The sequence below is a fragment of the Coregonus clupeaformis genome, chromosome 25 (genome assembly GCF_020615455.1).
Source record: "Coregonus clupeaformis isolate EN_2021a chromosome 25, ASM2061545v1, whole genome shotgun sequence".
Taxonomy (NCBI): Eukaryota; Metazoa; Chordata; class Actinopteri; order Salmoniformes; family Salmonidae; genus Coregonus; species Coregonus clupeaformis.
Genome location: NC_059216.1, coordinates 7,284,141 through 7,308,149, shown reverse-complemented (window position 1 = coordinate 7,308,149; position 24,009 = coordinate 7,284,141). Strand labels below are relative to the sequence as shown.

General features: G+C 41.9%; 1 protein-coding gene and 1 non-coding gene across 3 annotated transcripts in view; one reads left to right on the top strand and one right to left on the bottom strand.

Annotated features, from left to right (window-relative positions):
• The first annotated feature begins 5,198 nt into the window (after positions 1-5,198).
• Positions 5,199-5,365, top strand: LOC121539785. Its single transcript, XR_005995413.1, has one exon. It is a non-coding gene; the product is annotated as a U1 spliceosomal RNA (small nuclear RNA).
• Positions 5,366-5,457: 92 nt separating this feature from the next.
• Positions 5,458-24,009, bottom strand: part of LOC121539306 (E3 ubiquitin-protein ligase pellino homolog 2) — a 64,808-nt gene continuing 46,256 nt past the window's right edge. Inside the window, exons 3-7 of one of the 2 annotated variants that reach the window (XM_041847693.2) lie at positions 16,747-16,764; positions 15,321-15,422; positions 10,978-11,175; positions 10,412-10,600; positions 5,458-8,586 (exon numbers count right to left, since the gene is read on the bottom strand). In XM_041847693.2, the coding sequence (XP_041703627.1) occupies positions 8,008-8,586; positions 10,412-10,600; positions 10,978-11,175; positions 15,321-15,422; positions 16,747-16,764 (1,086 nt within the window). In that variant the 3' untranslated portion in view covers positions 5,458-8,007. The remainder of the gene's footprint in view (positions 8,587-10,411; positions 10,601-10,977; positions 11,176-15,320; positions 15,423-16,746; positions 16,765-24,009) is intronic. The other variant, XM_041847694.2, reaches the window with a different exon arrangement.

The following is a 24,009-nucleotide window of genomic DNA, read 5'->3' as shown; positions in this document are numbered from 1 at the left end:
CAGAGGTGCTCGAGCATGGGGCCCCGGAAGCATGGACATCTGCCTGGCACTATTTCGAGGTGAATGTAACTTCGTTTATAGCTGAATACCGGGTTTGGATAATTAATGAGACGTTTTCTGCGGCAAACAGTGACTAATTGCGCAAGACAGATATAGCGACGAATTAATCATATTCATCCAACGCTTGCCATGATCCCCTACCGGTTCAATTTGCCGGGAGATTAAAACGACTGCCAAGTTTACTAAATTAAAAAGCTGGGGGAAAAGCTGGGAAACAAACGTGCGTCTTGTTGTGTTTGTGCGTGTGACGGTGTGCGCGTGTTGTTACTTAATTTAAAGCGAGGGGGGAGAACCCTATCTCTTATTTACAGACGATGATCTGCATATAATTTGCCTCGGTTACACGCTGGGAGAGAGGTAAATATCACAGCCTCCAAGTCGCCTGCTAAGGTGTCCTATTGATAGCTTGGCGTGCAGCCTCCAGCCACCTGTGGCATTTCGCATGCCAGTTCACCGGGTCTTGGACAGAAAATAGATGAGAGAAAGATAAACGAGGGTTACACCATTCAGACACAGCAAGAGAGATGCCATCTCCTGCTAGGATAATATGGTTTACAAGACAACATAGCTGAACGGCAATACATTGCATATTGCATACTCTGTCCCTCACCATGCCACATGGTCATCTTCTAAACCATTTTCAAGTAAGGCCTAGCATTTTTCCCACTCTCCCCTACTATTTGATTATTGTCCACCAGCACCTATTTTCCTCCTAAATATGTAGCTGTGGCATCAATTGATATCTTGTTTACTCACATTTTTCTATAATAAAATGGATATTATCAATTTAATTTGAGTGGTTTTGTAATGGACTGCAAATGATAATTTATGATACCCCCACCATCCTCCCAGTATCATTACCCACCATTCACTGAGGTTGACTTCTTCTTCTGATCTCCTCTCAAAACTGCCCCACCCTCCTCACCTACTGCCAGCTTCCCATCTACACACCTGTCCAACAGCTGTTAAAACACACAACTCCCTACTCATCAAACACTGTTCATCTCATAACTTCAAAATATATTTTGGTGCAACATAAAATGGAGGAGTGATGTAGTCAAGGTTATCAGAAGGGAGAGGACACAGACTCGGATGTCTGTTCTGGGTTCAATCTCCTTCCTTGGGTGCCTGTATCTCCCCTTCCTTGGGTGCCTGTATCTCTGGCTGATAGGACGTGATGTATCCTGCCTCTGTCTTTGATCCTGCAGGTACGGGCCTCTGGTGAAGGCAGGCATCCTGACAGTCTGTCAGTGGGCTGAAATAATCACACACATTGTATGCCTACCTTTCTCTGTTTGTGGCGCACTCTTGATGGACCGCTCAGCAACAGCATACAGACTGTGAAGCCTCCACAGCACAGTAGCACCAAGCGCCACAATTCCAGAGTGTCAGTCTACTAATGGGTTACATGTAATTATGTCCATCTTGATGGGAAATGCTTCAACATTGTATCATCACTCCCACCCAAAATTCTGCTGTATTACTAGCTAAAGACTATACCATAGCAATGCTGTTTAGGTGAATAATGGTAGTCATTGTGACATTTAGCATGCACAAAAAAATGAAAAATAAAGTTATTTTCATGCTTTAGTCATGCCTGCAGCCTGATCGCTTTAATGTGCTGCTGCAGCAGTATGTATTTCACCTGCAATAAGGTTCATATGCACTTGAATTTGTGAAGTTAACATTAAAATAGAGTATATGAACTAAGAGAAGGTCACATTCACTGCTCTTGAAGTTCTCCATGTTTTTAATATTTTTCTTTCCTGTGTCAAGGGCTGTTTATATCACTCTATTAACAATAGTAAATGTGTAATAAAGTCACATTCACATTTAGAAACTGGCACTGTGCCAGTGTCATTTATTTGCATAACCCTGCCCCACTTAAAGCAGGGCAGCCAACCAGTGATCTCCAAATTAACATTCTGTCACCGTCAGTGTCTTCTCTGTCATTCAGAAAAACAGGTGAGGGTGCAGACACATTAACCCCTCTGAACATCGATGGGATTAATGTTAATTAGGAGGCGTGGCATCCCACTGCTCTATCCTCCTCCGCAAACGGACTAAATGACATGTTATCTATTTAAATCCTTTCATGTGCCCTTAGTTTAGAGGGGAGCAAGTTATGTGTATGATGGAAAATGTCGCTGTCATTGTACATGTTTCTACATGAATACATACACTAAAGTATGTGGACACCCCTTCAAATTAGTGGATTTGGCTATTTCAGCCACACCCGTTGCTGACAAGTGTATAAAATCGAGCACACAGCCATGCAATCTCCATAGACAAACATTGGCAGTAGAATGGCCCGTACTAAAGAGCTCAATGACTTTCAATGTGGCACCTTTCCAACAAGTCAGTTCGTCAAATTTCTGCCCTGCTAGAGCTGCCCAAGTCAACTGTAAGTGCTATTATTGTGAAGTGGAAACGTCTAGGAGCAACAACGACTCAGCCGCGAAGTGGTAGGCCACACAAGCTCACAGAACAGGACTGCCGAGTGCTGAAACGCGTAAAAACGTCTGTCCTCGGTTGCTACACTTACTACCATGTTCCAAACTGCCTCTGGAAGCAACGTCAGCACAAGAACTGTTCATCGGGAGCGTCATGAAATGGGTTTCCATGCCCGAGCAGGCTCACACAAGCCTAAGATCACCATGCACAATGCCAAGAGTCGGCTGGAGTGGTGTAAAGCTCGCCGCCATTGAACTCTGGAGCAGTGGAAACGCGCTCTCTGAAGTGATGAATCACGCTTCACCATCTGGCAGTCCGACGGACGAATCTGGGTTTGGTGGATGTCAGGAGACCGCTACCTGCCCCAATGCATAGTGCCAACTGTAAAGTTTCGTGGAGGAGGAATAATGGTCTGAGGCTGTTTTTCATGGTTCGGGCTAGGCCTCTTAGTTCCAGTGAAGGGAAATCTTAACGCTACAGCATACAATGACATTCTAGACGATTCTGTGCTTCCAACTTTGTGGCAACAGTTTGGGGAAGACCCTTTACGGTTTCAACATGACAATGCCCCCATGCAAAAAGCACAGTCCATACAGATATGGTTGTCGAGATCGGTGTGGAAGAACTTGACTAGCCTGCACAGAGCCCTGACCTCAACCCCATCGAACACCTTTGGAATGAATTGGAACGCCGACTGCGTGCCAGGCCTAATCGCCCAACATCAGTGCCCGACCTCACTAATGCTTGTGGCTGAATGGAAGGAGGTCCCTGCAGCAATGTTCCAACATCTAGTGGAAAGCCTTCTCAGAAGAGTAGAGGCTGTTATAGCAGCAAAGGGGGGACCAACTTGGAATGAGATGTTTGATGAGCAGGTGTTCACATACTTTTGGTCATGTAGTGCAGCTAGCCATATAGAAATTGATGGTGTTACTTGAAGCCGTTTTTAGGTGTAATGCAGTTGATTGGTAACTATGACATGAACATGTATTGGTTTGACATCCATACAAGCACATACTTTTGGCCATGTAGTGTAATTATTCTACAAAGTCAAGAAAACTGAATGACATGACTTGAGTCCATAATTTTCACTGGTATAGCTAAATGGAACAATGGTCATTTTAATAATGTTTACATACTGTTTTACTCATTTCATATTGTACATATATACTAAATATTATATCCACATATTGTCCATAATGTCTATACATTGTTGCTGGACCCCAGGAAGAGTAGCTGCTGCCTTCGGGATCCTTAATAAATACACCAACAAACCATATCGGCAATTTAGGAGAAAGCATGGCATCAATATATGATTTTGATGTGCCTTCTGTGTCATAAATGTTATTCATAATGTAATAAATGTCTGCCTTTATTACATTTACATTTTAGTCATTTAGCAGACGCTCTTATCCAGAGCGACTTATAGTTAGTGAGTGCACACATTTTTCTTTTATCAAATGTTCGTACGTCTCACATATTGATATCGGCAATTTAGGAGAAAGCATGGCATCAATTTATGATTTTAATGTGCCTTCTGTGTCATGTTATTCATAATGTAATAAATGTCTGCCTTTATTACATTTACATTTTAGTAATTTAGCAGACGCTCTTATCCAGAGCGACTTACAGTTAGTGAGTGCATACATTTTTCATTTATCAAGTGTTTATTCCGTCCCTTTCATCGGTCATCTACTGCTGCCAGGTTTCCACTAGATAGCACAACCACAAAGTCAAAATTGGCTATATTGTAAACTAAAATTACCTTTAGTTTTTCATGAAAACTAAAATGAGCTTTTCGGTTTTAATTTAAGGTTAGGTTAGCCCTAAGGTTAAGGTTCAGCTTGAATTAAAATCACATTTTAATTAGATAAACTGTAGAAATAGGCAAGGGTTATGACTTTGTGGCTGTGGTAACTAGTGACGACCTGCTGCCATGTGTCGTGGCACCCTGTAGCAATATGCCCATAGTTGAGGAAATAGTGTCCTCTATTGGTTTGTAAGGTGACCTGCACAAACAGGGGAAACAAAGATAAAGGGTCAGAATTTCCCATTATTTACAGTAAAAGCGAGGCATGTTGAAACAAGGATAGTATCAGAAAATGTTGCTGAATGGCCTTTATGTTTGCTAAAATGTAGAGTGGGCTGCCACTGATTAGGTGACATGTAAAAAGAGTTACCAGATTTATAAAATAAAAAAATAAAAAAAATGGTGTCTAAAATTGTGCCTTTGATAGAGCCAACTCTATCAACATTTGTTGAATTAAGATTGGGAACGTTTGTAATGAGGAATGATGCAACATGTCAGCAACTATGATGAAAGAGAGCCTCAGAGAGGTGCAGTAATACCTGTTATCCTGTGGGGGAGCCAGAGACTCTCAGCCAGGGCATCTCAGGCTACTGATGTCCAAAATAAACCTTGGCCTGCTGTCACTCAGAACTGGAACCTCCTTCCACTAGTGTTTTAACATGGTCACCATTCTGTAAAAAGACATCTGCTTACCTTCGCAAAGACTGTCCTAACGTAGACGTGTTCCTGAGTATTAGCGTTCAAAAGGCTTTAGGAGCCTTAATGTAAGCCTAACCCTTTACAGTAGAAGTGATTTTGATAGATATAGGCAATAGACATCTAATAACCTTTACACATGATTATCAGTTCGCTCATATTGTTGTAGAAATACTAATGTATACTTACCTGACAGGGGAGACACCTTAATCATGAGGTTCACCCAGTTATGCCCGGCCATTGCACTCCGGCCATGCTGACCCCTGCGAATTCCCCAAATGTGGTAGTGAGGAACTTACAATTACCACATAATTTGTCGTAGTGAGGAACTACAGCTGCCTCTCCCTTGAAAAAAATGGGGGAAAAGTAGAATAAAAAAGATATACTAATGTGTGGCGAGTTCCTACACAGAACTGAAACCAAACAAAGACAAGCAACACTTGTTTTTAAACAAATTGTTTATTTTTGCAAGTAGGTATTGGGAGCATCAGTGCGAGCTATGACCTGTGTACAGCGTTAGGAGACAAAATGCACTGAACAGGTCCTTGGGTAAACAACAGGACCCCTCCCAAATGTTCAAGGAGGAATGTTTGTGTCAGGCAGGTACATTACAGCTGTTCCAGAGCATGGTCTATCAACATACTGTCAGCACTGACTGGGCACTGTAGGAGGAATGCTACTGTAAGACTCCCCTCCTTTACCCTGCTACTCATTGCTTATTGGAAATTACAAACAAAGCCATTGAATGACCACCTGTTATGGTCTCACCACATCTGTCCTACTGCTTTTGGCTTCATACTACCAAGGTCTTGTCTTTACCCTCCACAGAGCAGACCTCACATCTGGAGGGTGACCTCTGCAGTCCACCAACAAAGAAGAGAACAGGACACACCACTTCTGTAGTGTTCCTGTGTGCATAGTAGACATGTGACTGTATTATTTGGCTTCTCAGTGTAACTGAAAATAATAGCTTGTGACCATCTCTTCAAACTTGTTCATTCGTTATGCAACTTGTACATAGCTATGGTAAGAACATTGCTAACAACATGTCAGTATCATGATGCTCACTATCATAACCATGAAGCTACGATGGTTGTTTGTATATAGTGTTGAGCTTCACTCTACATATGGGCACAGTCAAACTAGCCAGCATCTAAGAGTGCACACACTTGTTTCTAATTATTCAGGTTCAACTTATTTGCACCTCGTTGTCCAACTTTAAAGTCTGATTTTATCTACACATAAGTATTTGACCAACTTGATCCATCTCCACACTTTGATTTGATAAATTGGGCATTGCACATGATAATATACTTATTATCTTTGTGAGATTGAGTTTAACCAAACAGCTTTGACTGTCATCCAGAACTAGACATGTTTTTTATTCTACAATAGCAGTTTGGTTTTTAATTTGTTAACAGTAACACGTTGGGTTGCAGGAAGCAGATGTTACATCATGGAGAAAACTCCTTTTATATTTGGTAATTGGTATAATCCATGCTGCAGTGACTGTGCCCTGGTTTGGGAGCGTACAAATTATTGGATAAAACCCAGCATTAGATAAAGCTACAAATTCAAAAGTGCACATTGAACACAGTATCTGTGAGTGTGGGGCAAGACCAAAGACAGCTCGCAGGTGTGAGTGGATGTGTGACTGAGTGAGTTACACTTCCAAAAGCTCATCACTTTCACTGGAGATGAAGGCCTTACTGATATGAGACACCCAGGTTTTACAGTACATTTAAAAAGGAACAGACCTAGCCATTCAGTAAAGCAATGGCATAATTTAGGCTAAAGCACCAATGGTGAGGACAATATGTATTTGAATACATTCATTGTCATGGCCCACAAGGTTGATGCCAGTGGCCTGTTGTTGCCTTTTGGTGGTAACGTCATAAAAAAGAAAAAGGGACTAATGTCTCAGTATGAGCCGGTGTCGGCACATTCAAGCACACCCGCGTGATCCAGCCCACATGCACACAATAGTTACAATAGAGAAAAATATATTAACATTTTCATTAGAAAACTGTACACAGGCCTCAGTGTAGTAAAATACTTCTTAAGAAAGAATAAAAAGGTGGAAAATAATCTATGTGGGTTATATTTCTTTATACTTTACTGTATGCAAAATGCTCTCCCTCCCTTAACCCCTCAGCAAAATTGCTTTTTTCATCTAGTAAAAATATTCCCTGGGTTTTAATGGGAGCCCCAGGCACTGGAATACATCTCTGTACAAGAGGAGAGAAAAACACGTGTTTTCTTTTAAAGATCTGTTCCCTGAATTCATGAGCAGAGTTCAGCTCACCTCTGGAAAGGCTAAATGTTCTGGATGCCATTGCAGATCAGATCAGGGCTGAGGAGCCAATGGGGAGCACTTAACTAGTTACCCATGAACCTCGCTGGCTGGCTCAGTCCTCCTCCCAGCCAACAGTCCAGCTGTCTTGGCTCTGTGGAAATCATGTACCTCAGACCTACCGGGAATCAGACCGTGAACCCCCACCCAACAGACCCTAACTACACCTGCTCTTTGTAATCCGTTTGGAGTTTATGATCGATAACATGGGGACAAAACGTACTCCAGTTACCCGTTTTGTAGCCCTTTTACTTGAAATGTGCAGCCATTTCAGCTTGCACAGTCCAGAGTGTTAGCTCAGTTGAAAGCTGATGGCTGGCAGCTGAAGAGTATGTTGGTTTCTGTGGTTGTGCCTTAGGTCCACTGTGCTCCACGTCTCCACCATGCCACAGTCACATCACCACGCCACAGTGGCCATCCACAGGACCAGAAGCCCAAACCAAACACTGTGTGATGGACCACTGCCTTCAGGCCAATCTCCACGGAAATTAGGAACACACTTGCAGTACACCATCAGCTTTGTGATCTTTACAGTCCGGTGATTTAAAAACAGAAAAAAGCACTAAATAGTCTGAACAGTTTCACAGCATGTTGGCCCTCCTGCTTCAACCCTTCCCCCAGCCCAAGATCCCCCAGCTTAGTCGATGGGGCCCTGGAAGATGAGCTTGGCATAGCCCTGAGCAAGGCTGAGCTGGGTGGCACAGAATGGGCATGCGGCGTGGAAGGCGTGGGTGCCATGGGGCAGAGGGATCTCAGCCCAGTACTTCGCCGACTTCTCCGAGCACACGTGTCCGCACGGCACAAAGGCGTGTGTGGGGGCGCCCACGTCCACGTAGAAGGCGGGCTCGCAGCCCAGCCAAAGCGGCACGTAGGGGCCAACGGTCCGGCACATGGGGCACTCCCGCTGGGCATTGGGCTCCTGCTCCGAGCGATGGCCCCAGTTGTGGTAGCCGTGCACGTGGCCACAGGCCAGGTAGACCCAGGGCTGCTTGTCCTCCAGGGAGGAGAGGGCGCGGCTGCGCTGCATACTGGGGAAGGCCAGGGTGTTGAGGCCCACAGGGCACTGGGGCCGTGCTGCGTTGATTTCCTGCCGCAGGGCCTCCAGGTGCTTCTGGGTAGGCGTGTGAAAGAGGCCGTCGGCCGTGCGCCACAGCAGGGTGGCTCCACACAGGTCTACCAAGGATCCGTCCTGCAGCACGTTGCTCTCACACTCCACCTGCAGGGGGCAACACAGCACACACACAGCTCTAAACTGAGTGTACAAGACATTAAGAACGCTTGCTCTTTTCATGACAAACTGACCAGGTGAAAACTATGACCCCTTCTTGATGTCACCTGTTAAATCCACTTCAAATCAGTGTAGATGAAGGGGAGGAGACAGGCTATAGAAAGATTTTTAAGCCTTGAGACAATTGAGACATGGATTGTGTATGTATGCCATTAAGAGGGTGAATGGGCAAGAAAATATTTAAGTGCCTTTGAATGGGGTATGGTAATAGGTTCCAGGCACACCGGTTTGAGTGTGTCAAGAACTGCAACGCTGCTGGGTTTTTCACGCTCAACAGTTTCCTGTGTGTATCAAGAATGGTCCTACCACCCAAAGGACATCCAGCAAACTTGATAACTGTGGGAAGCATTGGAGTCAACATGGGCCAGCATCTCTGTGGAGCGCTTTCGACACCTTGTAGAGTCCATGCCCTGACGAATTGAGGCTTTTCTGAAGGCAAAAGGGGTGCAACAATATTAGGAAGGTGTTCCTAATGTTTTGTACACTCAGTGTATTCAGTTACAAGGGGAGAGACTGGGCTCAACACTAGGGATTAATATTTTCCCAAAAATCTACCAAGTTTCAATAGCGGGAATAATTCATATTTATCCAGAGAAATACTGCAAAAATAATAAAGCATTTAAAACCAAGATATGGTCACAATGCAGGGTTCTCCCTAAATAAGAGGGGCGCTCGCCACGTTGTCGGCTTGGCTGCACCACTATGTAAAGATTTCAGAGCAAATGAAACTGATATTTAGTAAGAGAGTAACTATCTTTGATCGCCAATGACATTGTTGTGAATTGCGAAACAGGCAGTTCATATTTCCGAGCGTTATGTTCTTCAATTAATTCAGCGCATTTCAGCAGTAGGTTATATCGCCACACAGAGCACTCTCAGGGGGCACAGAGCACACCCGGAGTATAGCTTTGTCGAATCATACAAACTTTGTAATGGCAGTCAAACAAAAGTAAAAATGACCAAAGTTGCTAAACTTGCTAGATAACATCCTTCAACAAATGACAGAATATCTCCTATATTTGTCAAAATCGAGTTGATTATACCGATAGCAGATCAGCTCAGGAATAACGGGGAGATGAAGAGTGTAAATAGTTAAATATTAAGTTATCTTAACGGGGACCATATTTAAAATATATCCATTGTTCACACATTCTCTACCGAAGCTCTCATATGGGCAGCAAGTACGAGACAACGCAGAATAGCGGGGGAGATGTTATAGCGGTATTTTGACATGCATAGGCGAGAGACGTGCTTTGATGATGCAACCTATGAATCACAGAATAAAGTTAGGAATTGTCATGCGACACAAGAGTCAGGATTTTGGGTTTCAGTGGGATTGGAACTGGATAGCAAAATAGCCTAAGCTCTAGGACAGAATAAACATTTTCCCTCATGCCTCTCGTGTGTGATAGAGATGCCTATGTAGTGAATTGTGCATAGGCCTACAAAATGTGACTATCTGAAGAATCACAATGACAACTCAAAGAGGCACACGTTATTTTATAGGCTATAGCCTACAGTAGGGTTTATTAACTGCATTCGGGTTGCGTGTGCAGTCCAGCAGTGGCAATTATGCATCTGCTTTGAATTTATGAAGTAAATACGCTAGACTAAAGGCTTCCATGAGACAACCTGTTTGGATAATGTGCTATTGAATTTTTTTGTAATCTGTTGCTGCGCATGTTTATTTTGTGGAATTGCATTAGAACAGATTTGGTGAGGGTAATGGTGGAGCATTATTAGTGCTACTGACCAGTTTACCGCGGGTCTGAGCAGAACGGGTCTCTCTAAGGGTGTAAACATCCCCACACACAGAGATCTCCCTCCATACACCCGGCTTGGACTCCTCCGTGAACCCACCCCTGGGGTGCATCACCAGCACGCCATTGGTTGTAAGCCCGTCCATGTGACCATCCGGGTTCTTCCACTTGGCAGCTTTTTCCTGAGGGTGAGACGGGGGGAAAGTCACACACTAACACACTGTAGTAGGCTTACATAACACTAGTGCTAGTATACATTGTGTGCTAATCTAGTTTATTCTGCTTGGAATGCTAGGCATGCATATGCGAACCAGGCTTAGAATCTTAGCAGGAAACAAGAGGAGAAAGTAAAAACATGCTAGAAGTGTTCTATCATTCATTATTGTCATAAAATCGATACTGTAGCAAAAACATAAAATAAAACAATAACAATTTTGTCACACACTGGATAGGTGCAGTGTAATGTGTTGTTTTACATAAGAAACATTTGTATCTGAATACCAGTCAACCCCGTAGACATTCCTATCCCTGGGAGAGTGCCCTCTGAGCCCAGTCTTACCCCCAGGAAGATGTTCTTGGAGGAGTCAAAGCCAGCAGCGTAGATGCGGGCGGTGTAGGGCAGGACCCGCTCACAGACGACACGGCAGGCAAAACGAGAGATGGTGCTCTGAGTGATGGGCGTCTCCTCTCCCTCCTGACACCCAGACACAGTGTCCGTCACCACAAAGTCTATGGGGCTTTCTGTGGAGCGGCCAATCTGCAGGACAACAAAACCCGCACTGGTTAGAACAGACACACGCACCATTCCACTCTGAACAAAGTGGTTTAGAAAGTGTTTGTTCTTAGGTCAATTAGAGAATGATAGATGTGGATTTTTTAGGGCCGATGCAGATTTTTGAGGGTCAAGGAGGCCGATGGCTGATATTTTAGGCAGATATTCAATATCATTACATTTGAAAATGTTGATGACACTTTTCCAGAGACAGCCATGTATGCATTAATGCATCCATTTTTAAATCAAAACAATACATGACTTTTTTTTTACCAATCTAACTACATAACATAATGGTAATAATTGTATTTTAAATGGTAAATCTCTTGATAAACTGGGTAAATTGAGATGGCATAGGCCTACTCATAATAGAGGTGAATGCATATTCAATAGGAGTGTGTGCATGCATTGAGTTATCGAGCTTGCTTTGGCTGATCATTGGAGTCTATGGTGCTACAGATGACAAACAATCTGTTTGCCTTCCATTTGGGACTTATATTAGCCTACTGATAAACAACATTTGCATAGAAGCATCACTCCAGCATGTCACGCCTGTATGGAAGAACATCATATAGGCACTGCTGTTAGTTTGAGAATATAAAATATATATTCAATGTAAATGGGTCCAACGTAATGTCGTGATTTGTGATCACGGATGCTTATGAAACTAGTATTTTTAGTAATTTTCGGTGATCGGGATTTGTTTATTTATTTTTTTCCTGTCAGGACACATCTCTAAACAACTCAGCTGCCAATATGAAATTCGAAACTACTCAATTGGCCAGTTCAGCCGTCAAGAAACCCGCAGGTTGTAACTTGATCCTACTGCTACGATTTGATAGAGCGAGGCTATAACTCTGCTCCCGTTCACATCTCTCTCGATCGCTCATATCACTTGGTGCTGTTTACTGCTACTAAGAGAACTAGCTCAATGGCGATGACATTAGCTACCAAGCCATAAATGTGCATAACATCTAACAAGGAAAGCAAGGGTAGGAAAAAATGTTGTGCATCGTCTGAATGACTCAAATCTGCTCACAGTTTGAGAAGTGAGAACGCACACACGCGCGCTGATCTACAGCTTTCTTGGTCCATAAACATGCAGGAAGATTATTAGGTGGCTAGCTAAACCGATTGCCAAACTTTATTTAGGCATTTTAAAACCTTCTTTCCCTATTACGACAATCTAATCCGACTATCAAATGTCAATTTACAGCTACGATTGCGACTGGTCAGATCAGCACACCAATAAATAGCTAACAGATGGCTCATTGCCAAAAATGGTGCATGTTCAAAATGATAACCAGCTAACGTTTGCTAGCTACATTGGCTATTAGCTTCTATCTGATATCTTGGCACCATATTTATCTATCCAGCTAGCTTAGGCCACAGATGAAAGGGTTAGTTATCGTAATATTTGCTAACAGGTCACATAGCGATCTGCTTAGTTAGCTTGCTTATTGCATGCATGTCCTTCAAGAAAAATAGAATGAATATCAATATTCATGTGGTTTGTGCCTACTAGTTGAAGATCCTTGCCATCATCTTGCTCTACATAGATAAAATATGATGTGTTTGAGTTGTGAGTCCCCCTACCATCTCTGCCTAGCATGTGCACAATACTAAAATGTCAAATTATATTTGAGGCCTGGAGCATTTCATATCCAATGCTTATTTGTATGATTTTTTTTTAACTGTCCATGAAAGTCTGCAAAAGTACATAGCCTCTAAATAATTTTCAAAGACAAGTAGGCATATCAGATTTCAAATATGTGATTACAATGGCAACATTGAAAAGTGGAATAATAAAATAATTGTGGGGAATAACAGTGTTCTTGCTGACAAGCACACTAATTACCCCACATGTACATATTACTTCAACTATCTCAACTAGCCGGTGCCCCCGCACATTGACTCTGCACCGGTACCCCCCTGTATATATAGCCTCCCTACTGTTATTTTATTTGACTTCTGCTCTTTTTTTCCTCAACACTTTTTTTGTTGTTTTATTTTTACTTTTTTTGTTAAAAATAAATGCACTGTTGGTTAAGGGCTGTAAGTAAGCATTTCACTGTAATGTCTGCACCTGTTGTATTCGGCGCATGTGACCAATAAAATTTGATTTGATTTGATATTTAACGCTTGTTAAGAATGAGAATTGTTCCACTGATCAGACTAAATCAAGTAAATAGATAATAAAATCTGAAGACAAGATGACAAATCTGCCCCTACACCCTAACCAAATTATTTGGATATTTGTTGTCCCAGCTCTAGAATCAAACTTACACTTTTGGGTTCACTATCTGTTTGACAAAATTATTTTTCATAGTTACACATCAGGTCACCCTACCAAAACTTCCCTGCTAAAACATACTGTAAATCTGTCTGCTGCCTTTTCGTTGTCACAGCCTAAACGCCAATCACCAAACGATGGGACTAATGCAAGTGTGGATTAAATCGACTTTAGTACATGCGTTCAAAAGGCTGCATTGTGCAATTGGGACGGGAGTGCAACCTAATTTTGTTGACAACATTGTAAATAAAACCACTGCCGTGCTGCTGTTTTTACAGTTTTATAAACTCAGCGGAGAACATTCTCTCTATTCAGCTCCACTCTTATCTTGAGGGGCGTTTCTTTAAAAGGCGCATCCAATCCCCTTGATCCCTTACATAACTATCAATCATATGCTTCAATTTGTTGTGGTTCACAGTGTTGTGGCAGGACAGGACAATGATAGAAGTTCCGTGATGTTAAATTGCAGGCGTAGATGCTCCGATTTCAAAACGATTTGGAGCACAGTTGAAAAGTTAATGCACTGGACTAATTAGAAAAATAAAAGCAGTACTTTTCAATGCGTGAGATATAAGGTGTGACGTGTGAGCGTGAGAAGAGGGTCAAATGCGTGTGTCTCAAGGCCAACGCGTGAGAGTTGGCAGCTCTGCTTATTATTAGTCAATTAACTAAACGAATATTTAAGTGTTAGATTTTGGTCACTGTGTCAATTAATTCAATTTCTCAATACTGCACCTTTCGGTAGGAGAATGAGCTAGCTTGCTGCTGCTGATTTTCCCAGCTAGACATTCCTCGGCATTGTGCAGTGCTCGTGGCTCAGGCGGTGAGATCCAGCTGGCATAGCAACAGCTTTGCTATGTAGAGGGATTTCTGCAAAGCCGATAGAGAAGGGCCGATAGGCCAATATCGGCCGATGTATCGGCTCGGTCGTTCTCTAAGGTCAATGCCCGCATTCATGGGCAATTTCCTTCATAAATAGTCAATAAAACAGTTGACTTAGATGCTCCCACCACCAATGATTGCACATTCCCACAACCATAAAATAATGGTATTAGAGAATCTCAATGAAGGGTCCAAAGACAGGAATGAACAGTAACTGTTACTGTATCAATTTTTAAAAAAGAGGCCTCCATCGGCTAGATAAGGACGCTGTCAAAGTATAAATACACCCATTTGTTATTTTATCAATCAAGGTCACAAACCAATAGAATGTATGAATTGTAATACAATAAGATAATGATTAAATAATGATATACATTTCTGCTTCACACAGAAAAGTCAATGCTTTTCCATCTCATTTTCATAATCATTTTGTTTCAGCATTTGGCCTTGAGTTAGTTTTTATTAGCTCTCAGCTGGTTATGGCTTTCCGTTTACTTAGTGCCGTTTGCAGACACATGGACACAAAGGGTTGAATGTGAAGGTGGTGTCTGGAGCAGTCTGTTTTCCTCTGGTTGGAGTAGAGCTGTCTGTGCTGTAGATTTAGATTAATGCTAGGGGGATAACAGAACATGTCTTCACTTGAGGGAAGGAGAGTGGGGAGGGACTAAGAGAGAGACTGGCACAGAGACCGAATGCTACACTGCCATGTAGCAAACAAATCCATACAAGGCAGATTGACACTTCATTAAAAATTCAATAAGACAGACCGCAGTTGATTGTTGAAATGCAATATCAAATGTCTAATACTAAGCAGATTGCCTTGTAAACTCATGGTGAGTGTTCAAGAAAATTAGACTGATTTTTAGGACAGACTAATAATAAAATACATATGGCAGGGTCATCTGCTAAGCTTAAACCAACAGAGCATCTGGGATGTTGAAACGGGTGGACTTACCTGAAACATGTCTGTGTCTTTGTCATGGCAGTATTCTACCACTACTGTCTGGTTCCTGGACAGAGTGTAGGAAATACTGTGCTGCACTTTGCAGTTCACCGCCTGCAACAGCAGAGGAAGCACATCAGAAGATGCATTCTATACCATACAATGGACTGATGACAGTTATCTTACACTGAAATGCTTAATAGGATACTAGCAGTCAAATGTAAATTACGTTGTTGTATGAGCTCATTAATAATGAGCTCATAAATCTACTGAAATAAAGGGCTTCTTAAGTGCTATAGGGTGATGAAATCAGGGAAGCAGCTAACCCTACAGAGCTCGCCGTCACGTATACTGTTAATACAAGTAAATACAGTTATTTTAACAGTAACGTTCCGTCTTAGAGCATTACATTGGAGAAGCGTTCATGTTAAGGACGTGGCAAATGACTGTACCATGTTTAGAGTGTCTGTCCGTAAATCGGTAGACCGTTCTGATTAAGAGGTCCTCGTTTGCGTCGGTGAGCAGTGCCCAATAAATCATTTAATATAATTGTTAAGATGCTAAATCAAAACATGGATGTCAATGTTTGCGCTCACACGTCCAGTCTACTGCTTGTCTGCGGCAGCACGATGCCCATATTGCGAGGCTGGTTAGCTAGGACAAACAGGTGTGAAACAACAGGTGTGCGCAAAGTGAGAAAACATCGACATGTTTGGTTTTGTTTTGAAGGGGGTGGTAGTAGCATCTAACAAATTTGATTTACTTATTTTCTTGGGCACTGCTCGGCAATGCAAACGACGACCTCTTAATCAGAACAGTCTTCCGATTACTGAGATACATTTGGACATGGGAATAGTGTCACCAAACATGCAGAGGCACAGGTCGGCAAATAACTTGCAAGGTGGGTATATGTTATATTACCAAACCAGAGTTCCACTCGGGTCTAAACTGGTCTAGGAAGAGTCATGCGACCACTTAGTTTGTTCTCACAACATTAGATTAGCCGTGTGCCAGCGGCTCAGGATGGGAACTAATGCCTTCCACAACCGCGCCACCACTCGTGATGGGGAATCATTAGATGGTTGCACTAACCCTTCATTATATCACTGGACCAAAACAAAAAACGTCAGAACAGGAATTCTTGGAATGGGACAGTAGGGCTCATTATGTTCCTGTGAAGTAACACTTCCATGACAGTGACCATAAACTGTACTCTAGGCTCAGTCAACACAGGCCAGTCTATCAGCTGAGCTCCGTGAGGGGGTGATTCATTTATTTGATTTTTGTTGTAAGATTTTAAGCCTCTCAAACACAGACCAGCCACTTTACCACCACATGCCTCCCATCCCATCCACTCTAATCTAATCTGAATCTAAATTCATTTCCCCAAACATCTCCATCACGTGAGCAGGGAGAGAAGGAAAAGTGGGTCACTCACGATTGCTGTATTGTGCAGCTGCAAAAAAATACAAACAACAACAAAAAGGAGAGACAGATGTCAGTAGTGACAGAGGCTTGTTTTGATAACACAGAGCACGTTGCCAACATCCAACCACCTGTGTCTGTCTGGGGTTCATATTCAGTCACAGCCAGACCTGGGCAGAAAATAGTAGTTTTTTGTAGTTTACTTGAAAATACCAACTTTTCAAATACTCAAGGTAGTCGGATATAGTTTTTACAGAGTTTTAACTAAAAGGCAACTATTTTATTTGATGTTCAAATACAGGTCTCAGAAAACCAAATAATATTTGAAGGTATTTAAATATGACAGTTAAAATAACAAATGGATGGCTGACAAATATTTGATGAAGAACCAAATGCTACAACAGTTAGTTGAATTAGTCTAAATACATTATCATTAATATAGCCTATAATTAAAATACATGAGGGACATGGAATCACGTCAACATTAGAGTACACCACTTTTGCAGCTTCAGAATTACTAACAAATATATTTTCATAATGAGTGGTGAGGTAATACAGTAATACTTTACATCAAGTTCTTACACGTGTAGTAACTATTACAATAGCAACATTGTTACATATGACTGTAAATTGCTTTATAATTGCATAATAATGGAGTTATTACATAAGTGGAATAAGGAACAGTGACTATTCCTCATGTACAGGAGTTTTAAAAAACTCAGCTCATTGGGCAATTAAAATGCAATTACCAAAGTATTATGTAAAAACATGCTAATAAAATGTTGCTCCAAAAGTAATTACAGTTGTATTACACAGGCACAATAACAATGTAATGTTAAGTGCTACTGAGAATGCTAACAGTAACAAAATATGGTTATTAAAATGTTGGAAGTTCACTCAATATCCCAAAACTGCCAGCTTGAATCAACTACAGCCAAGGTGGGTAGAAAATCATGTTAGTTTGTAGAGCTCGACCGATATGGGATTTTTGGATCCAATACCGATTTTAGAGTGGAAATGTTAATCGATAACCAATATATCTGCCGATATTTTTATTATTATAGCTGGAATGAAAAACATTTTGGGTATGGATTGTGCTTAAATCAGCCCTAACAAAATATACTCAAAGGTGATTTCTTAAATTTTAGGAAAGAACATTAATGTCCACATAAAATTTAGGAGCACCAGAAATACCTTTTTTTTTTTTTTTATGGAAAAACTGTTACACTCTAATACAGGGTTTCCCAAACTTGGTCCACGGGATCCCAAGGGGTGCACATTTTGGTTTTTGCCCCAGCATTACACAGCTGATTCAAATAATCAACTAATCATCAAGCTTTGATAATTTGAATCAGCTGTGTAGTGTTAGGGCAAAAAACAAAACGTGCACCCGTTGGGTTCCTGATGACCGAGTTTGGGAAACGCTGCTCTAGTAAAAGGTGCAGATTCCAGCAAAAAACTGCCTACGCTTTGAAAACTGAGCTGCATCATGCTAGCCAGCTGGAAAACAACGACATAGCCAAATACCAATACATTGAAAATGTGTTCTGTGTTTTCATCGATTGTAGGGCAGTAGCCACTGAATTCTGGTAGTTGTCACTTGAAAGGAAAAACTTCAAATCACAAAATTCACAGCTGGCACAGCACTGCCTCTAGCCCCATGTGTTGCCTCAGTGAATGGTCCTTGCTATCCAGGATCCATAGGAGATTATGTTCTGTTCCACTTCCTGAGATCTGTATTCAAAAATAATTTTTTACTATTGCTTTCTCAGATCTGTATTCTAATAGTTAAGAGAAAGTTACTTTCGGAGATCTGTATTCAAATAGTTTTAGTCACCTACAGTGGGGGAAAAAAGTATTTAGTCAGCCACCAATTGTGCAAGTTCTCCCACTTAAAAAGATGAGAGGCCTGTACGGTAATTGTCATCATAGGTACACGTCAACTATGACAGACAAAATGAGAGAAAAAAATCCAGAAAATCACATTGTAGGATTTTTAATGAATTTATTTGCAAATTATGGTGGAAAATAAGTATTTGGTCAATAACAAAAGTTTCTCAATACTTTGTTATATACCCTTTGTTGGCAATGACACAGGTCAAGCGTTTTCTGTAAGTCTTCACAAGGTTTTCACACACTGTTGCTGGTATTTTGGCCCATTCCTCCATGCAGATCTCCTCTAGAGCAGTGATGTTTTGGGGCTGTCGCTGGGCAACACGGACTTTCAACTCCCTCCAAAGATTTTCTATGGGGTTGAGATCTGGAGACTGGCTAGGCCACTCCAGGACCTTGAAATGCTTCTTCCGAAGCCACTCCTTCGTTGCCAGGCGGTGTGTTTGGGATCATTGTCATGCTGAAAGACCCAGCCATGTTTCATCTTCAATGCCCTTGCTGATGGAAGGAGGTTTTCACTCAAAATCTCATGATACATGGCCCCATTCATTCTTTCCTTTACACGGATCAGTCGTCCTGGTCCCTTTGCAGAAAAACATCCCCAAAGCATGATGTTTCCACCCCCATGCTTCACAGTAGGTATGGTGTTCTTTGGATGCAACTCAGCATTCTTTGTCCTTCAAACACGACGAGTTGAGTTTTTACCAAAAAGTTATATTTTGGTTTCATCTGACGATATGACATTCTCCCAATCCTCTTCTGGATCATCCAAATACACTCTAGCAAACTTCAGACAGGCCTGGACATGTACTGGCTTAAGCAGGGGGACACGTCTGGCACTGCAGGATTTGAGTCCCTGGCGGCATAGTGTGTTACTGATGGTAGGCTTTGTTACTTTGGTCCCAGCTCTCTGCAGGTCATTCACTAGGTCCCCCCGTGTGGTTCTGGGATTTTTGCTCACCGTTCTTGTGATCATTTTGACCCCACGGGGGTGAGATCTTCGCGGGAGCCCCAGATCGAGGGAGATTATCAGTGGTCTTGTATGTCTTCCATTTCCTAATAATTGCTCCCACAGTTGATTTCTTCAAACCAAGCTGCTTACCTATTGCAGATTCAGTCTTCCCAGCCTGGTGCAGGTCTACAATTTTGTTTCTGGTGTCCTTTGACAGCTCTTTGGTCTTGGCCATAGTGGAGTTTGGAGTGTGACTGTTTGAGGTTGTGGACAGGTGTCTTTTATACTGATAACAAGTTCAAACAGGTGCCATTAATACAGGTAGCAGTGGAGGACAGAGGAGCCTCTTAAAGAAGAAGTTACAGGTCTGTGAGAGCCAGAAATCTTGCTTGTTTGTAGGTGACCAAATACTTATTTTCCACCATAATTTGCAAATAAATTCATTTAAAATCCTACAATGTGATTTTCTGGAAAAAAAAATCTCAATTTGTCTGTCATAGTTGACGTGTACATATGATGAAAATTACAGGCCTCTCTCATCTTTTTAAGTAGGAGAACTTGCACAATTGGTGGCTGACTAAATACTTTTTTCCCCCACTGTATTTGGGACTATTTGTTCTAGGGGTGTGGCGTTTAAATGAGCCAATATTTTAGGCCGATAATTCGATATCATTAAAATTTGAAAATGTTTATGACAATTTCTCAGAGACAGCCATGTATGCATTAAAGCTTATTTTTTAAAATCAAATAATACATTTGACTTTGTTTTAACCAATCTAACTACATAACATAATGGTAATAATTGTATTTGAATGGTAAATCTCTTGATAAACTAGGTAAATTAAGATGTCATAGGCCTACTCACAACACAGCTAAATGCATATTCAAATGACAGTGCGCGCATGCATTGAGTTACTGAGCTTATTTTGGCTGATCAGTGGAGTCTAGGTGCCACAGATCGGTTTGCCTTCCATTTGGGCCTTATATTAGCCTACCGATCAACAACATTTGCATAGAAGCATGACTCCAGCATGTCACGTCTGTTTGGAAGAACATCATAGATGTTAGCTGTTTATTGTCAAACACTGGATAGGTGCAGTGAAATGTGTTGTTTAACAGGGTCAGCCATAGTAGTACATATAGGCACTGCTGTTAGTTTGAGAATATAAAGCATCTATTCAATGCAAAAGCCACTGGGATTTTTGCCCATTCTTCAAGGCAAAACTGCTCCAGCTCCTTCAAGTTGGATGGGTTCCGATGGTGTACAGCAATCTTTAAGTCATACCACAGATTCTCAATTGGATTGAGGTCTGGGCTTTGACTAGGCCATTCCAAGACATTTAAATGTTTCCCCTTAAACCTCTCAAGTGCTGCTTTAGCAGTATGCTTAGGGTCATTGTCCTGCTGGAAGGTGAACCTCCGTCCCAGTCTCAAATCTCTGGAAGACTGAAACAGGTTTCCCTCAAGAATTTCCCTGTATTTAGCACCATCCATCATTCCTTTAATTCTGACCAGTTTCCTAGTCCCTGCCGATGAAAAACATCCCCACAGCATGATGCTGCCACCACCATGCTTCACTGTGGGGATGGTGTTCTCGGGGTGATGAGAGGTGTTGGGTTTGCGCCAGACCTAGCATTTTCCTTGATGGCCAAAAAGCGAACTTTTAGTCTCATCTGACCAGAGTACCTTCTTCCATATGTTTGGGGAGTCTCCCACATGCCTTTTGGCGAACACCAAACGTGTTTGCTTATTTTTTTCTTTAAGCAATGGCTTTTTTCTGGCCTCTCTTCCGTAAAGCCCAGCTATGTGGCGTGTACGGCTTAAAGTGGTCCTATGGACAGATACTCCAATCTCCGCTGTGAAGCTTTGCAGCTCCTTCAGGGTTATCTTTGGTCTCTTTGTTGCCTCTCTGATTAATGCCCTCCTTGCCTGGTCTGTGAGTTTTGGTGGGTGGCCCTCTCTTGGCAGGTTTGTTGTGGTGCCATATTCTTTCTATTTTTTAATAATGGATTTAATGGTGCTCCATGTTCAAAGTTTTGGATATTTTTGTATAACCCAACCCTGTCCGGTACTTCTCCACAACTTTGTCCTTGACCTGTTTGGAGAGCTCCTTGGTCTTCATGGTGCCCCTTGCTTAGTGGTGTTGCAGACTCTGGGGCCTTTCATAACAGGTGTATATATACACTGAGATCATGTGACACTTAGATTGCACACAGGTGGACTTTATTTAACTAATTATGTGACTTCTGAAGGTAATTGGTTGCACCAGATCTTATTTAGGGGCTTCATAGCAAAGGGGGTGAATACATATGCACGCACCACTTTTCCGTTATTTATTTTTTAGAATTATTTGAAACAAGTTATTTTTTTCATTTCACTTCACCAATTTGGACTATTTTGTGTATGTCCATTACATTCAATCCAAATATAAATCCATTTAAATTACAGGTTGTAATGCAACAAAATAGGACAAACTCCAAGGGGGATGAATACTTTTGCAAGGCACTGTACACACTTGGATATCCATATGTAATAGTAACCCTCTCAATGGACATCTCACATCTCTGCTTTTAAATAGAACCCTCAGTGCTGGCTCAAGAACGTTAGGTATAGATGGGGTAAATACAGTGGGGAAAAAAAGTATTTAGTCAGCCACCAATTGTGCAAGTTCTCCCACTTAAAAAAGATGAGAGAGGCCTGTAATTTTCATCATAGGTACACGTCAACTATGACAGACAAATTGAGGGAAAAAATCCAGAAAATCACATTGTAGGATTTTTAATGAATTTATTTGCAAATTATGGTGGAAAATAAGTATTTGGTCACCTACAAACAAGCAAGATTTCTGGCTCTCACAGACCTGTAACTTCTTCTTTAAGAGGCTCCTCTGTCCTCCACTCGTTACCTGTATTAATGGCACCTGTTTGAACTTGTTATCAGTATAAAAGACACCTGTCCACAACCTCAAACAGTCACACTCCAAACTCCACTATGGCCAAGACCAAAGAGCTGTCAAAGGACACCAGAAACAAAATTGTAGACCTGCACCAGGCTGGGAAGACTGAATCTGCAATAGGTAAGCAGCTTGGTTTGAAGAAATCAACTGTGGGAGCAATTATTAGGAAATGGAAGACATACAAGACCACTGATAATCTCCCTCGATCTGGGGCTCCGCGCAAGATCTCACCCGTGGGGTCAAAATAATCACAAGAACGGTGAGCAAAAATCCCAGAACCACACGGGGGGACCTAGTGAATGACCTGCAGAGAGCTGGGACCAAAGTAACAAAGCCTACCATCAGTAACACACTACGCCGCCAGGGACTCAAATCCTGCAGTGCCAGACGTGTCCCCCTGCTTAAGCCAGTACATGTCCATGCCCATCTGAGAGTGCATTTGGATGATCCAGAAGAGTATTGGGAGAATGTCATATGGTCAGATGAAACCAAAATATAATTTTTTGGTAAAAACTCAACTCGTCGTGTTTGGAGGACAAAGAATGCTGAGTTGCATCCAAAGAACACCATACCTACTGTGAAGCATGGGGGTGGAAACATCATGCTTTGGGGCTGTTTTTCTTCAAAGGGACCAGGACGACTGATCCGTGTAAAGGAAAGAATGAATGGGGCCATGTATCGTGAGATTTTGAGTGAAAACCTCCTTCCATCAGCAAGGGCATTGAAGATGAAACGTGGCTGGGTCTTTCAGCATGACAATGATCCCAAACGCACCGCCCGGGCAACGAAGGAGTGGCTTCGTAAGAAGCATTTCAAGGTCCTGGAGTGGCCTAGCCAGTCCCCAGATCTCAACCCCATAGAAAATCTTTGGAGGGAGTTGAAAGTCTGTGTTGCCCAGCGACAGCCCCAAAACATCACTGCTCTAGAGGAGATCTGCATGAAGGAATGGGCCAAAATAACAGCAACAGTGTGTGAAAACCTTGTGAAGACTTACAGAAAACGTTTGACCTGTGTCATTGCCAAAAAAAAGGGTATATAACAAAGTATTGAGAAACTTTTGTTATTGACCAAATACTTATTTTCCACCATAATTTGCAAATAAATTCATAAAAAATCCTACAATGTGATTTTCTGGAATATTCTTTCTCATTTTGTCTGTCATAGTTGACGTGTACCTATGATGAAAATTACAGGCCTCTCTCATCTTTTTAAGTGGGAGAACTTGCACAATTGGTGGCTGACTAAATACTTTTTTCCCCACTGTAGATCAAATCGACTCGATCAAAACAATGGAAATGCCATGGCAACAACACTCACGCCCCCCGTGCGGGAAATATTCAGAATCTCCATGTTGCCCCCCATCAAAATGTGCCTATATTTATGTGCATTTCACACCCTTTTGGGGGTAATAATCGGAGTATAATGCTTGTATGGATGTCATAGTCACCAATCAACTGCATTACACTTAAAAACGG